The sequence below is a fragment of the Sylvia atricapilla genome, chromosome 1 (genome assembly GCF_009819655.1).
Source record: "Sylvia atricapilla isolate bSylAtr1 chromosome 1, bSylAtr1.pri, whole genome shotgun sequence".
NCBI lineage: Eukaryota > Metazoa > Chordata > Aves > Passeriformes > Sylviidae > Sylvia > Sylvia atricapilla.
Window position 1 is genome coordinate 16,776,364 of NC_089140.1, and position 14,760 is coordinate 16,791,123.

The 14,760-nt window shown below is 38.1% G+C and overlaps 1 protein-coding gene across 1 annotated transcript in view; it reads right to left on the reverse strand.

Moving 5' to 3' along the window:
- Positions 1-12,114, reverse strand: part of LOC136372956 (myosin-IIIa-like) — a 52,983-nt gene extending 40,869 nt beyond the window's left edge. The window contains exons 1-7 of the mRNA XM_066337859.1: positions 12,103-12,114; positions 9,458-9,574; positions 8,614-8,718; positions 8,450-8,533; positions 7,570-7,772; positions 5,507-5,621; positions 1,063-1,250 (exon numbers count right to left, since the gene is read on the reverse strand). Of these exons, the coding sequence (XP_066193956.1) occupies positions 1,063-1,250; positions 5,507-5,621; positions 7,570-7,772; positions 8,450-8,533; positions 8,614-8,718; positions 9,458-9,574; positions 12,103-12,114 (824 nt within the window). The remainder of the gene's footprint in view (positions 1-1,062; positions 1,251-5,506; positions 5,622-7,569; positions 7,773-8,449; positions 8,534-8,613; positions 8,719-9,457; positions 9,575-12,102) is intronic.
- Positions 12,115-14,760: the final 2,646 nt, after the last annotated feature.

Genomic DNA, 14,760 nt, shown 5'->3' on the forward strand with positions numbered 1-14,760 from the left:
GTAACCATTTTTTAAATAAAGATTCAGGAAATCAAAAATTAAGAATCAGCCTCAAGACATTATCGAATAGTATTTAAACCTCTTTGTGAAGTCCATCTCAAAAAAGGAAGCATTTTTTTGTGGAGGGATCTGAATTTGGCAACTATTTCATCTGTCTCAAAATTACATTTTTGATGAATAGCCTGCTAAAATTTATCTGCTCCATTCCTTTTTCAGAGCCAACTACATAAAAATAGAAAATGCAAATTATTTTACTACCACAGAATCAAGCAAAAGTTGTTTGGTTATTATTAAACTGAACATTTCTGGTGGAATTTTCTCCCTCCTCACCAGCACAGAGAGTAAGTATTCATTTTGAAAAGGGCTCTGTAACAGACAAGTGAGAGAGGAACACAAGCTACAAGTGCTGCCCCATCTATCATGGATTTTACCCTATCCCTTACTGATTAAAGTTCTGTTTGTTGTTGCTCTGCTGTTACAAAATACTTAAAAGTTTAGACAGATTTTAAGATTGCAACCTTGGCTCTACTCTGATGTTTAAGAAGAAATAAATTCAGGAAATCCAGATCTGCAAGCCAAAGCTATTTGTTATTGACATGGCATTTAAAATGTCACCTTGTAAGTGTAAAATGGACAATACCTTCAGTAAATGTGTTTGAGAATTATTCCCACATATATATAAAATCATGCTCATAACAAAAGTGACAAAAGCAACAACATCAGTGTAAATAAGAGCAGGTTTAGACCTATGTAATCAACATGATGAATATAAAAAAATTACTCCGAAAAAAATCCAAAGAAAAAGGGTTAAAAGGGTTAAAAATACCAAAGAAAAAGAAAGGGTTAAACGAGTAAAGATCAACAGGAAACACCAGATGCTTTTGCCAACCATATCTACTGTATTTTCACTATATACTATGAACAGGACAAATCATTTTTGACATGGCGGGATCACAAAAAAATAGCAGCAAAAAAGAACTTAACTACACTACATGCTCTGGTGTAAGACAATATTATTCCCACAGAAAAAGTATCTCTTTATTCTGCAAAATCTCCTTTTACCTTAAGTGTTTGTCGGGTTTGAGCAAAGTGTTGATGCGATTGACTATCCAGCTGAAGAGGCGCCCATAGAGCGCTTTGGCCATGGCATCTCTGACATCTGTGGCTTTTTCCACAGTGTTTGGACGAATAATTGTTTCTCCTCGAGTCACCACACAGTGAGAGGTGAGGGCCTCTTGCAGTTCATCTGCCTGAATACACAGCAGGGATGCACCTGGGAAGTGAATGTCAGAGGCATAGCTCATTGGAAGGTGACCATGTAAGAAGTACCTGAGTTGTGAGTTGTGAATACCCCTCTCTGTTATAACCCACTCATACAAGTCACTGCTGTTCTCCTTTTGCTCCAAAAAAGGGGTGCTTCTTTCCCTGTTACACAATATTTTTCTGTGGCAAGAAAACATACAAGAAGATAACATGAAGACTTCATTATCTCCCGAGGTGTAATTATTGAGAAAGTGTAGCAAATTTCTGGAGAATCTTTGCCCCTTTGCCTCCTCTGCTTCCCAGCAGCTTATAATGTAAGGCATCCCTTCCAAAGAATTAGTCAGCTGTATTTCCACAAGCACATGTGGGGAACAAGTAATGAGCAGCTGAGAAAGAAACCGGGAAAAAACTATTCAGTGTGTTAATGAGGTTCTCTGTCAAATGTTCATATAACCTTGGAAAAAGTCCAAAGATTTTTTTCAGGCATCTGCAGCATTAGTCATGTTTCCTTTATGCCAGTAAACTTGTTAGTCAAATAAGATGCATAACATAGAAATTTTTTTTTTGCATTTGAATTCAGGTGGGCTTAGAATTTACCTATCTTCAGTTTTTAATTATTCTTGCAAAATTTCCATGTGAATACAGTTTTCATTGATCTCTCTCTTACAATAAAATAAGTTTGCTATGAAAACACTAAAGAAAAACAATGTTAAATCAAGAAAAAACTACTCACAGTTCTCAAGGGCTACTGGATTGGAGATGTTGCTCTTGTCAATCATATGTTCAGATACTACTGCAGAAAATTCAATGTTACCCACATTTAAAATGGCAGCCAGGACACTGTACACACTTCCAAGTTCCTGAAAAGTATATTAAAAAAAAAGCAATACTTAATAGCCAGGTAATTTGCTTCCATGTTTGTGCGATGGGCACATGCATGTGTGTTGTTTCCCGCTGTCTGCCACAGGCCCACTAGTTTTAGGAGCCCTGTTCTCAGCAATTATTCCTATTCTGTACTTAGGAAAGTCTTTCAAGAGTAAGACAGTCAAGCGGGGCAGGACAAACCATAGCCTAACCTCTCCTCCATAGCTGTTGATTGGACAGAAGTGACACAAAGTAGGAAAAGCAAAAACAGTGGTGTGCACACCCTCTTACACAGAATTCAGAGGTTATTTATATCTACCTTTCACTGTATCTGCAGGTGCAAAAGTGTCTAAAGATTTAATACCTAGATCAACAGACATATAAAAAAACATACATTTATGTTTCTCGGATCATGGAAACAAAGGTACTTCAAACAAGTCTATATGATCTCCCACCAATGCCATCAGAAAAAGTTTCACTGGGAGAAGAGTGAGGCCTCACATTTCTGATTTGGCAAAGCACTTTACTCTTCAAAATGTCACTTAGGAACTCACCAAAGCCTCTTAATATGGACTTTGCTTAAACAAATTTAGATTTCAAATTATTTAGGAGGTTCTGCCATGGTTTAGTTGATAAGGTGGTGTTAGGTCATAGGTGGGACTTGATGATCTCAAAGGTTTTTTCCAACCTGGTTAATTCTGTGCTTCTGTGGAAAGGGACTCTGTCTTGAAAAAGGCTGTTACTACTCTGGACAGTGAAGTGATATATACAGTAAATTAAGAACCTATGCATGAATACATAAATTCCAAATAATATTTGGAATTCGGAAAAGAATGCTTTTATTGCAGGTTGGACTTAGATTTTAACAGCAAATTTTCATCTGAATGGTGAATGTTTATCATTATACCTGATGATCTGAGTATTTTTGACTCAGAAAATGGTAGGTGTACCTGTAAACCAGACTAGGAGTCTGTGACAATGTAATTTTTTGAGGCATACAGGAATATAATGTGTTTTATAAATTGCAGGTTGAAAACTTTTGTAGTAGTTATATAAGAAGCAGTTTTGCAAATCTGATTGGTATTTTATAACAATGAACTTTTTATAATTGCACAGCATTTCATTTATATTATTCAATAGTTTGCTGGTAACATGTCAGGCATCATTTACTCAGACAAAATCTCTAATTGCTCTAGAATACTTGAGCTTGTTTTCAACACTTTCTGAAGTTAATCTAGCAGTTAATAATAGTGATTCCAGTGACAGCAAGACAAACTGGATAAGCTCACTCCAAAAAACAATGCTGGGGATAATTGGCACACAGTTTACTTAGGATTAAACACTCATTTTTCTTTTAAGCTTAGGGACACAGTTAAAATGCAAAGAAACAGACAGCTTAACTTCTGCCACCATGCTGTACAATATGTATTGCTGCTGACATTTTTCTGCCCTTTTCCAGTGTGTTTGTAATCTGGCTTGATCTGTCTCATACAGCATAATTATTGTACCCCTCAGGCAGTCGTTTCTTACTAATTTTGCTGCGCAGCCTGAAATAAAACAGTGTGATTTTAAGACAGGGAATACTGGAGTAGTTACTTTTAAAACCTGTCAGTCAGTTAAAAGCAAATTTCAAAGAAATAAAGCTTTGCTTAGGTCTCAATTTTAACTGAAGATTTTTTTTCTGTCCATGACTTTCTGCTAATAAAACATTAAACATGCTTATATAGAAGTTCCTCTGCGCACTGGGATGAATGTCAAAGCTTAAGGCTGCATTAGTAAAAAGTGAACTTAAGAAAGGAATTCAATGTCCTTCCTATGGGGTATTTCTTTTACTGAAGAAAAATTGTCTTTGCACATGTGTCTGATATCAGAAGCTCAGCTGGGGGAAGACGACCCTTCACTGCTGCAAGCACAGCCTCAGAGAGGCTAATTCACCTTGGGGAGGATGCAAGGCAGGCTGACATGGCTGGGGCTCACCAGTAGCCACAAGCAGATTGCCTGTGGCACTCAGCCTGCTTCTGAAACTGCGGGGTTCTACAGGTACATAATTCTTCACAGATTCAGCTCCTAGTGGCTTGCTGAGTTAATCAAGTGAAGATCCATGCTACAGCTGCACAATGCAGCCAGTGACCTGGTTCTAACTGCATCTCCAATGTGTATGGAAGGCCTCTTTTGGATGATCAGGATTATTGTTTCTACCCGTCCAAGTGAACAAAAGAACTGGAAACTGAAAACAGACTTGATGCTTTTCATGCTTTAAATTAGAACTTATCAAGGTCTCTGGTGCTGTGACAAAACTGCTATCAGTGCTGAACCATGAATGTCCTTTCATGCTGCTTCTGGAAAGGTCAAAGCACAAGTGAAAGGATGTGGTAGTACAGGTGTGATATTACTAAATGCAGTTGTGAATAACATGTAGAGGAGAAAGAGACTGTGAATACCACTGCTACTACAACCTAATGTGAAGTGACTATGGAGGAACAAAATAGGTGAATAAATCTGTTCTGCTAGCTATTTCAAATATTTACATTGAGGGAAGTCAGAAATAGTCAACTGAAGTGAGCAATTTTCTGTGAAAAGCTCCTTATCACATACAGTTTTGTCAGAAAAATTAAAACAGTCATCCATTCTGCAGCTCTAGTGCTATATTTCACAGATATTGTATGGATCATACCTCTACTATTTTGTATTGTTTATAAATAAAGTCAGAGATAAATGATCCCTGTGATGCACCACTTCTTCTAAGGTAAAACTAGGTCATAGGATGGGATTTCTTTCCTTTATAAATCCAGTCCTTTTTCATCTTAATTCTACCAAAGACAGACTGAGTAGACAGGTTTAACAGCTAGCTGAGCAATGATATGAGATCATAAAGAAAAAATGGGTTCAGTTAATGTTTAGTGACGAGATTCATCTACAAAGAAATTTAAGAACTTCATTCAACTTTATCCCTAGAGTTGTGAAAATGTATTGAGTTCATCAATACTCAGATCAATGAATTTTTAGAACTATTACCATGGACTTCCTCTTAAAACTGAGATGAGGCTTATATTCACAGGCCTAGAAATATTGGCTAATAAACAGTTACAACATAATTTTCTATGCAGTAATTTTTTTAAAATCTCACCCCCACCCAATTACTCAGCTGTGCTGTGTTCACTAATTTCAAAGTCTTGTTGACTAACACCATTTTATTGGTTTATCAATGCATTGAAACCTTAAAAAATTAAATGCTATTATACAAGAGTAAGTTGACCGTGCAAGATCCTAAAACATAAACACAAGGAAGAAAATAACAAGGGAGATTTGAATGCTTTATATACATTTTTCCTGAGGTAGTTGGTAAAGTTAACAAAAGAAAAGGGTTATCAGCACTCACCTCCAGAGTAAAACCTATGACTTTGAAGCACTGTTCTATTAATTCAAACTGAGACTTATAAAAGCTATTGTTCATGAAATCTTGCACTATTCTGAAATGATCATTTTGCAGATATCTGAAAGAGTTGATGGATACAGAGTTAGAATGTAAATGAGGCTGAGAATTCAACACCACGTCTCTTAGTAATCAATTTATGCAAAAATAAACTGCATTACCTGGGAGGTCTATATTCTGGCAGTTTATAATGTGCCAGTTTTTTCTTTTCTGCGAGACCAGCATAAATATAATAAAAAATATGGAAATTTTTCTCTCCTCTGAAACAACAGAAACAACAAACTGATTTAGTAATATAACCATGCTACATTTACCGATGACATGTATACTATTAATAAATGTTATTTTAATAACAGGCAAGATTCACACAAACTGACAGAAGACTCTGAAAGAAGCCTTATGACAGAACTTCCTGTGAACACCCTTTTCATGCCATTGTGTGTTTGTCCTGACACTGCCAGGGTGACTGCTCGATGCTAAAGCAGCTCAGTGGTGCTCTGCCCTTGATGCAATTGGTAGATGCTGTGTGAGATCTTGCACACTGCTCACCCACCCACACTGAATGGGCTGCTTAACTCCAGTAATTTAAAAAAACCCTTCTAACTGTGGGAGAGGTATACAGTCTCAGTTCACTGAATGCAGTAGTTCTGCTGTGTCCTTCAGCCCTGAACCAAGAAGCAGACATTCAGCAAAAGGGCCTTATGGCTTGGCATGCTTTGCCTAGAAGCTAGATGCCCAAACCTTGGATAGAGGTTCCTGTGCTCCTTATGAGAAAGAACTAGGTAAAGATTTGCAACCGGGACTAAGCCCTGAGATGCCCAAGTCAGCCACTACTGAATGGCAAAAAGTAATTGTGTTCAAACCCCTGCTGTGTGCATGAGCTTAGGTGTATGTCTCAGGGGCACCATTAGAACCATAGAATGTCTTGGTTAGGGAGGGACATTAAGGATCATCTAGTTTCAACTTCCCTATCAAGAGACACATTTGACTAGACTGGGTTGTTCAGCCCCATCCAGCCTGGCTTAAACACTTCCAGGGATGGGGCAACCACAGCTTCTCTGGGCAACCTGTGCCAGTGCCTCAACACCCTCACAGTAAAGAATTTCTTCCTAATATCTAATCTAAACCTACTCTCTCTCAGTTTAAATCCATTGCCCCATGTCCTGTCACTACACATTCTTGCAAAAAGTCTCTGTCCATCTCTCTTGCAGGCTCCCTTTATGTGGAAGGCAGCAGTTTGGTCATCCCAAAGCCTTCTTTCTCCAGGCCGAACAATCCCAATTTTCTTGGCCATTCCTTACAGGAGAGCTGCATCGTCCCTCTGATCTTGATGGCCTTCTCTGGAATTTCTCCAACAGGTCCACATGTTTCCTGTAGAGGGGACCCTAGAGCTGGAAGCAGCAGGGTAGGTGGGGTCTTACCAGAACAGGGCAGAGGGGCAAATTTCCCCCCTCGACCTGTTCCTCACCCTGCTTTCAATGCAGCCCAGGACATGTTTGGCTTTCTGGGCTGTGAGTACATGTGGATGGGTCATGTCCAGCCTCTCATCTACCCCCAAGTCCTTCTTGGCAGGGATCTATGACCCTTAACTGTCTATAAACAAATCCTACTAGATGTTCCAAAATGGAAAAGGAGCAAACAAAGAAACAAGCTACATCACTAGAAGAAATTCAGAGGAAGTAAATCCAAGTGATATACTTAACACAGTACTCCAAAATCCCACAAAGAAATGTATACCTGAACTATTAGAAAGTTTTTAAGCCTTTGCACATTCTTAAATGTCACATGGGCATATTTACAAGATTTGTTTAAATAACCCAGGGGGCAAGGAAAAAGAAATCTGAAGTAGTTTTCAGCTAGCTTACAGATTTATAAGCTATTCATGTACAACTTTCAGGAAAAAAATTCCAGGCACCTTATTCATCTTTGTTTTTTGAACCAGTGATTTCCTGCATCATAGGCCTACTCTGTAACCCTCAAATTAGGGCAAATACAATTTTCGTACTTACACTGCCTGGTGGACAACTCTGGATTTTTCAAGGAGGTACTCTGAAATCTGAGCTCCTACTACAGTGCCACCACATGTGAATTTCATTTCCAAGTATTTTCCAAATCTGCTTGAATTGTCATTGATGATGGTGCCTGCATTCCCAAATGCTTCTACAAGGTTGTTCACCTGGAGAATCTTCTCCTGCAGAGTCCTGTTATTAGCCTGGATATGAAAAAGATACTGCTTCAAATTATGAGCTATTATTCAAATACCTACGCTTTTAGGTGTTTCTTTAATCTTCTCATTGATATTGTGAAATGTAACATGATCAGAGCAGCCATTCCCATGGGAATTACATGGAGAGAAAGGCATATAAATGAAATGACAGAATATAGCAATCTTCAGAACTAAGGTTGTCTGGAAGAGAGAACACTAATAATGATAACAACACTACCAATGAATTTATGTGGTTCTGAGATGGCAAATCTGCTTTAAGGATCCTTAGCATCTGCTTACTGCTCCACTGCACCCTACCAATCCATTAGTTTGCTTTCATCTTTCCTGAGGCATGCAAAAAAGGCATGGTTGTGGAAGGATGAGAAGCTAGAAGAGGATTTTATTTGGTACTATTTGGGTGAGCTGAAGATACTCAATTAAACAGGGATCTGACTAAGTCACAGCCCTCACTGCAGCAGGTACTTTTCCTTGTGGAAACACCAGCATATTTTCAAGTGACCCTAGGTCAGGAGGGAGGAAGGAGTAGACAGATTGGCTTCATGTTCCAACGTTCTTTGGAAATGTGTAACAGTCTCATCCCACAACCAAATCCTCGTCCACAGGTTCAGCCCTTTAGGCCCAGGAGGGCAAAGCCTTACAGAGAAATCCCCTCTGCCACTTACCTTGCCCAGGACAGTGAGCTGCTGAACCAGCAGATGGGCACTCTGCGTCTTGCCAGCTCCACTTTCTCCAGAAATAACAATGCACTGCAGAGAACAGAGCAAGACTGAGCTCATCAAACACCTCTTAGCCTGGCAGAGGATGTAATCAGACACCTCATCTGTACCTGATCAGAGTTGTATGTCACCATGGACTGATAGCCTATGTCAGCAACAGCAAAAATGTGAGGAGGGTTGGCAGTCCGTTTGGCTCCAATGTACAGTTTGGAATGCTAAGTGTAAGAAAAATGAAAACATTATCACTGTCCTTTAAAAACATTTTTTTAAAATTCAAGTTTGGTTTTATTTTTAGATTAGTGTACAGCATGCTGAGGTTTCCAGCAGTGATGTTTTCTGAGGGAGCTGTAACTGCACTTACTATACCATGAATCTGTATGTTCTTAGGACTATCAGAACTGCTAAAGAAATGAAGTGCAATTTTATATGATTTTAGCCCTGATTACACTATGAAACTCAATTTATTAGGAGAAAATTTACTTTAGTCAGACATCATAGTCCAAACTTATTTAAATTTATCTGTGTTTCCCTTCCTATTAGTATCTCTGCATGATGTTTATATGTTAAAACTTTTCAGTACCTGCAGTATCTGATAATTAATACCCCCAAATTTTTGTATGATCTGACTATAATATCTTTCCCCTTTTGTATAATAGGGAGACAGATTCACAGAAGTTAATGTTCTACAGGATTGCTCTGTGCGTGATCTACACTGTAGACATAAAGATACTAGAAATAAATTCTTTTGGAGTTTCTCATTTCTGTGCTGAAATTCAGCAAGTGTTAAGAATGTGTGTCAATATGCACTTGAAGAACATCTCTGCTAGTAATTCTGTTTTTCAGAGTAAGCTAAAATAAATCTCAAGAATGGTCTTTTTTTATATTTAACACAAATATTTATATTTTAGTGGAAATTGGTGCTAGCTTAAAATAACAAAACCAAATTTTTCACACCTGTGAAGAATAAATGTCTATGTTCCGAAATGGGTTGACAGCGATGAGAATGTCCCCAACATATGTGTAGATCTGGTCCTTGGCATAACCCTTCTGCAACTGTTCTGTTACTGTATTCTGATGGAGAAGGAACAGGAACAATGAATCACATGGAGGAAAAAAGAATATTACAAAAATGTATAAAATATTTATATAGTTTCAATGAGTGAGGATGGGGAGGGAAGGTATTTATGCTCAGAAGTACAATGGATCATGATCAAAAGCAAACAATATTTTCAAACACACTGTCATTTCTAGTTTTTTGTGTCCAGTATCAATTTGAACAATATATACTTACAGACCCTCAAGTGGCTGCAGAAAAAGGAGTTAAGTACTGCTTTCATTCAGTTCATCAGACATTTCCATGAGACAATCTTGTCTACATTTCTACTACTACAGTTTCATGTAACTTATCAAGCAAGAGCCACTTGATTGAGTCCATAACTGCCATTACAGCTGCTCTAACATTACTCTCAGTTATGATACAACACAGATGTTCAACTGCTTGGTTCCCATTAATGTAAACAATGAGGCATCTTTCCCTATTAACAAGCAGTCTCTGCTGTGATTGTTCTTTGCTGCTGCAGAGCCAGTTCCCCCTGAACCAAGAAAAAAGAAGGGCCCATTAGCGGCATTCAAATTTCTTGATGTAATTTCCCTCAGCTTCTTCTGCCTACACAGCTGGGTTTATAAAGTGCCTAGTTATGTTTCCAATCAAATCAGGCCACAGAGCTGAATGAAGAAATTCAAACCAGCCTTGAGACTAATCTGAGGTACATGTGAAAATATTTAGGCCCCATACCCACCAGAACAGACCAACTGGCAGCAGAGGACTACAGAAGGAATTGCTTTCCTTCCTCATCTATCTATCTATTCACAGTGTTGAACACTGTGTCCTGTTTACTATGCTTAAAAGCTAGTAAACTTTTAATATAGATATTATTAACTTTAAAACTAGATAGATAACTTTTAATATAGAGGTTATATTTCCTTCATGAGAAAACATAAGGAGAAAATCTTGGTTTGCCATTGCCTTGATAAACATTTTTGTTTTGCATGCTCTCTTTCCTTTTGGCCATAACCAGATTCATATTGCAGAATTATTTTAAGGGAACTTCTGCCCTTCTTGAAATTACTTCTTGCACCAATAGAAGGTCTCTTGTCTTGCTCTGATGATGGGGCAATCTAAACCAGAAGAAAAATTTGAGTGGAAGAAAGAATACAGTTCTGAGAAGCTGCCACTCATATGTGAAAGTAGTTTTAAATTGGATTTGATTTAATAACACCACATAGTCAAATGATGCATTTAGACAGAGGTTTCTTGAGGACTTCCATGAGAATGCTCCACCTCTGAGGAGATGGGATATACTCCAGTTAGTCTGGGTTTTTTGTGCAATAAAATCTCTTTAGCTTGGATTGTTTATATGTATCATTGTAAAAGACAACCCCCCCTCAACAGTCTTACTCTTCCCAATACTAAAAAAATGCTTAAACCTGAACTTTGTCCAGTAGATGAAGTTTGGGTTAGCTTAATTACAATTAAGTGAACATCAAGCTACTGTAACAAAGCTGTTGGGAAGATGGAAGATGTTCTGTGAGCCGTCAGCATTACACAATTTACCAGCTCAAGTGCCACATGGAGTATACTGGACTGACAAAGATATAATATATCAGAGAAGTTTTACAGATAAGAGAATGTGAATTATAATCTATGCACAGCCTAGAAGATGAAGAATGACAGTTTGTTTACAACCACTGATGGCCTCTAAGACCTGCAGATAATGTGCTGCAGCCTGATTCTTCTTTCTTCTTTATGCTCTATGCTGTGAAGCTTAAAGCATAAACACATCAGACTTCCTCCCTCCCTTATGCCATGTTTCCCTGCACCTAGTGGACTAATGTTTGAATTTTGAAAAACCAGTGGTATTTGTATCAGTAATTTGGCCAAAGGTACACCAGCAGGCATTGACAGATGAGAGCTCAGCTGACATAAATTGACCCTCATGTGTTTCCACACCAAAATAAGTCAGTGAAAATCCAGTCTGGGAGAGTATGGTGAGCTGGGAGAGGATAGTTTAAGAAAACTCCTAGTGTTCAAGGAATAAGGATAGAAGGTCTTGGACCTAGACCAATTTCAGATTAACACACCACTGCAAACTGGATACTTAGCTGTAATAAAATCCAGTTATATAAATCCTGTTTAGTCAATGGTATTACAATACTGTTTGGTCTACAGCTGTAATTCCAGAGACTGTTTTAGCTTTGAGTTGGAACCTTTCTAAAACAGTAAATCTTGTTCAAAACATTTGGCATGAAGTAGTGAAATGTCATTGTACACTTAGACAACTGAAGTGTGATAATACAGTTGAATTTGAAAATCAACAGCACACCATTGTGATTTAATATGTGATTACTCCTCTTCAGGAAAACATGAAAAAAGAGGTTCTCACCTCATCCAGTACCTCCAAGGTTGCTAAATCATCAACCTCTTCTTGGTTTGAAACTAGTGACTTACTGTAGTTCCCTTTCTTTGTGTGAATACGTTCAAATCTAGAAAAGAAAGAGAGAGAATATCCTGACATTAGGAAACACAAAGCAGGTCTCACATCTGCAACCATCTCGAAGGTCAAAACATTCCAGCTTCCCATTGTTCTGAATTTAAACACACAAATGTTTGAATAGCAGGATTGGAGCCAAGATCTTGGTACAGCACACCTCTACCTGACAGTTCAAAAGCCATGATTTGATCCTAGAACTGCTGCCATGAAGAACTTTGTCACTCTATAGATCCCTGCTTAGATCACACCCCTACATCAGCTTCAAGACTGGAGCTTGGCAACAGAAGTAAAAAAAAAAGAACATATTTATAAAGCATGTAACAGTGAAATTCTAACACCAACATTCAAAAAGATCCTGCTAAAAGTTATGCATAGGACAAAACCAGGGGTTTATGATGAAATAGCACAGTAAAGATGACTCAGACAAAGCACTCAGGATGGAAACATTTCTACCTTAGTTATGAGAGTGCTTTAAAGTCTGGCTGAGATGAACAAACTATAGAGCAAAGTGCTACAGAACCACTGGGGTAAGTGAAATACATCTTGACCAAGTTCTCTTGGACTCGCTAGGAAAAAAAGTCATACATAAAAAACCCCCAAAATTTCAAATATCTTTCTTATCAGGGTTAAACTTCAAGTTTAACTTTAAATTTGTCTTAAAGTTATATTTCTTTTCTCCTTCAATCAAATCATAAACCCAATTCCATGCAGTCTTATTTTAATTAGCAAGAAAATTTCCCAGAGACTTGGATCATTCTTTATCCAAGAGTAAAGACTTTGCTAAATAGAGCAAACACAGCAGAAAATGCAAGGTTTACAATTCATATTAGTTATACTTGTTCTATGAGATGAGGGAAAATCAGGGAAAGAGAAACTGAATAAGAAACAGCAGAGTTCACAAACTAAATCAAGCTCAGATGTGTAATAAGGCACAAACACAGAGAAACTATTAAGTAAATCTGATCTCCTGATATGACCTCACTCCCCTTGATGCCACTGGTGGGAAGGCACCTCTCAAACACAAGGAACATTTACCTGGGTAAACTGAGACAGTCAGGAAACTGTTGTATGAGGCACTCACTCTTTACCTTGATCCCAGATAAGACCAGGTAAATCCTTTGTTGTGATAGTTGTGATATTTGGATATATGGCATAGGTGTTTTCTACACAGGCAAGAATTTTGATATATAGTGAACAGATCACAGAAAAAAGAGTGTAGTCACACCAAGAAAGTTAGAGAGTGACTGAACACCACACTGATGGGGAAAGCTAAACACCCATCAATTTACTGATATTTAATGGGCTGTACGTGTTCCATGAACATCACCTAGTTCATGAGTGCTGCTTCAGGTCATGCTGGCCATGCACTGGAGAGGGATGTACGTGCAGAAACTCAAGCAGGCACAAATTTAGTGCAATAACTATCTGCCAGGACTGAAACGGAACTGGAAGAAAGGGGCAAATGATGCCCTCCCAAACTGTAAGTGCAATCACAAGCTGGATGATCCAGACAGGAGTGCACTTCATCTACCACTTGTTAGAGACAATTTCTCTTGTCTCTAACAATCATTCCCTGAGGATGACAGAATGGCCTGTCCTCATCCTTGTGCCAGTTTCTTCCTCCTTTACACAGGTGCCAGCTACCACTGGAGTTTTTTAATGGTCCACAATGCAAAGGCAGGAGCTTCACACCCATAGCTGAGTAATTCTGCAACGTTAATATCAAGACATAAACATGTAAGAATTCCTTGCAAGAGCGACCACAGTTTCACAGTTTCTCTGCAAAAAATGCAGCACAGTATCCAGTGAGGAGGGTAAGTGACCAGGCAGCACAATGAACCAAAGGATTGATAGGATCTACATTATCCTAGGTTTCATCTATTCTTTCCTTTCCTTTGGAATCCAGTTTTACCACGAGAGTTGTCCTGATAGTACTGTCCTTGCAATAACAATATGAGACAATTTTTGGGAGCATGGAACCTCAGGTTGTATTAAAGAAGACATGGTAATATTCAGATTTAAATTAATTCATCATCCTTGCATAATCTGCTGCTGTTTGATTTGCATTTAGCAGCTAAAGGACATTACTGAATCCAAAGTCAGAGGTGAAGACAATATCTTATGCCCTCAATAGAAACCCAACCCCTCTATAATTCACACTCCTATTTATACCTCTTTTTAAAAGTTTCATTTGAAAAAAATTAAATTTGGACAGCTGAAATTATTTCTCCTTTGTACCTGTATGAAGGTCATTTTGTGTCCAGAGGATGTATTTAATATCAGCGTGACTTTGAGAGAGAGCTATCAATATGTACACAAGGGAAAGATGTGGGAATTGCAGGACTACGTTAAGCTCTACTCTTCTATTTTTTCCATTGCTGAAGAAAGACCCTAGAAAAAGCATCTGTCAAGCTTTGCTCTCCATTTCTGGTAGAACTGTTCCACACAGAACACATTTTTCTTATTATGTTAGATCCTTAAACATTACTGGATATCAGTGAGAGAGTGGTATTTCCCAGGATTAGTTTCAATACCATTTTTCATTTAATGTAAGAAACTAACAATTGCCTTGCAGGACAGGAGAAGAATGCTCCAGTCATGGATACCTTTCTTTTTCTATTTTTTTTTTTTTCTTTTAAGAACACAGATCTCTGTGTATGCCAGGGAAGTTTAATTACATAAAATCGATCCTCCTGTAATCCACTT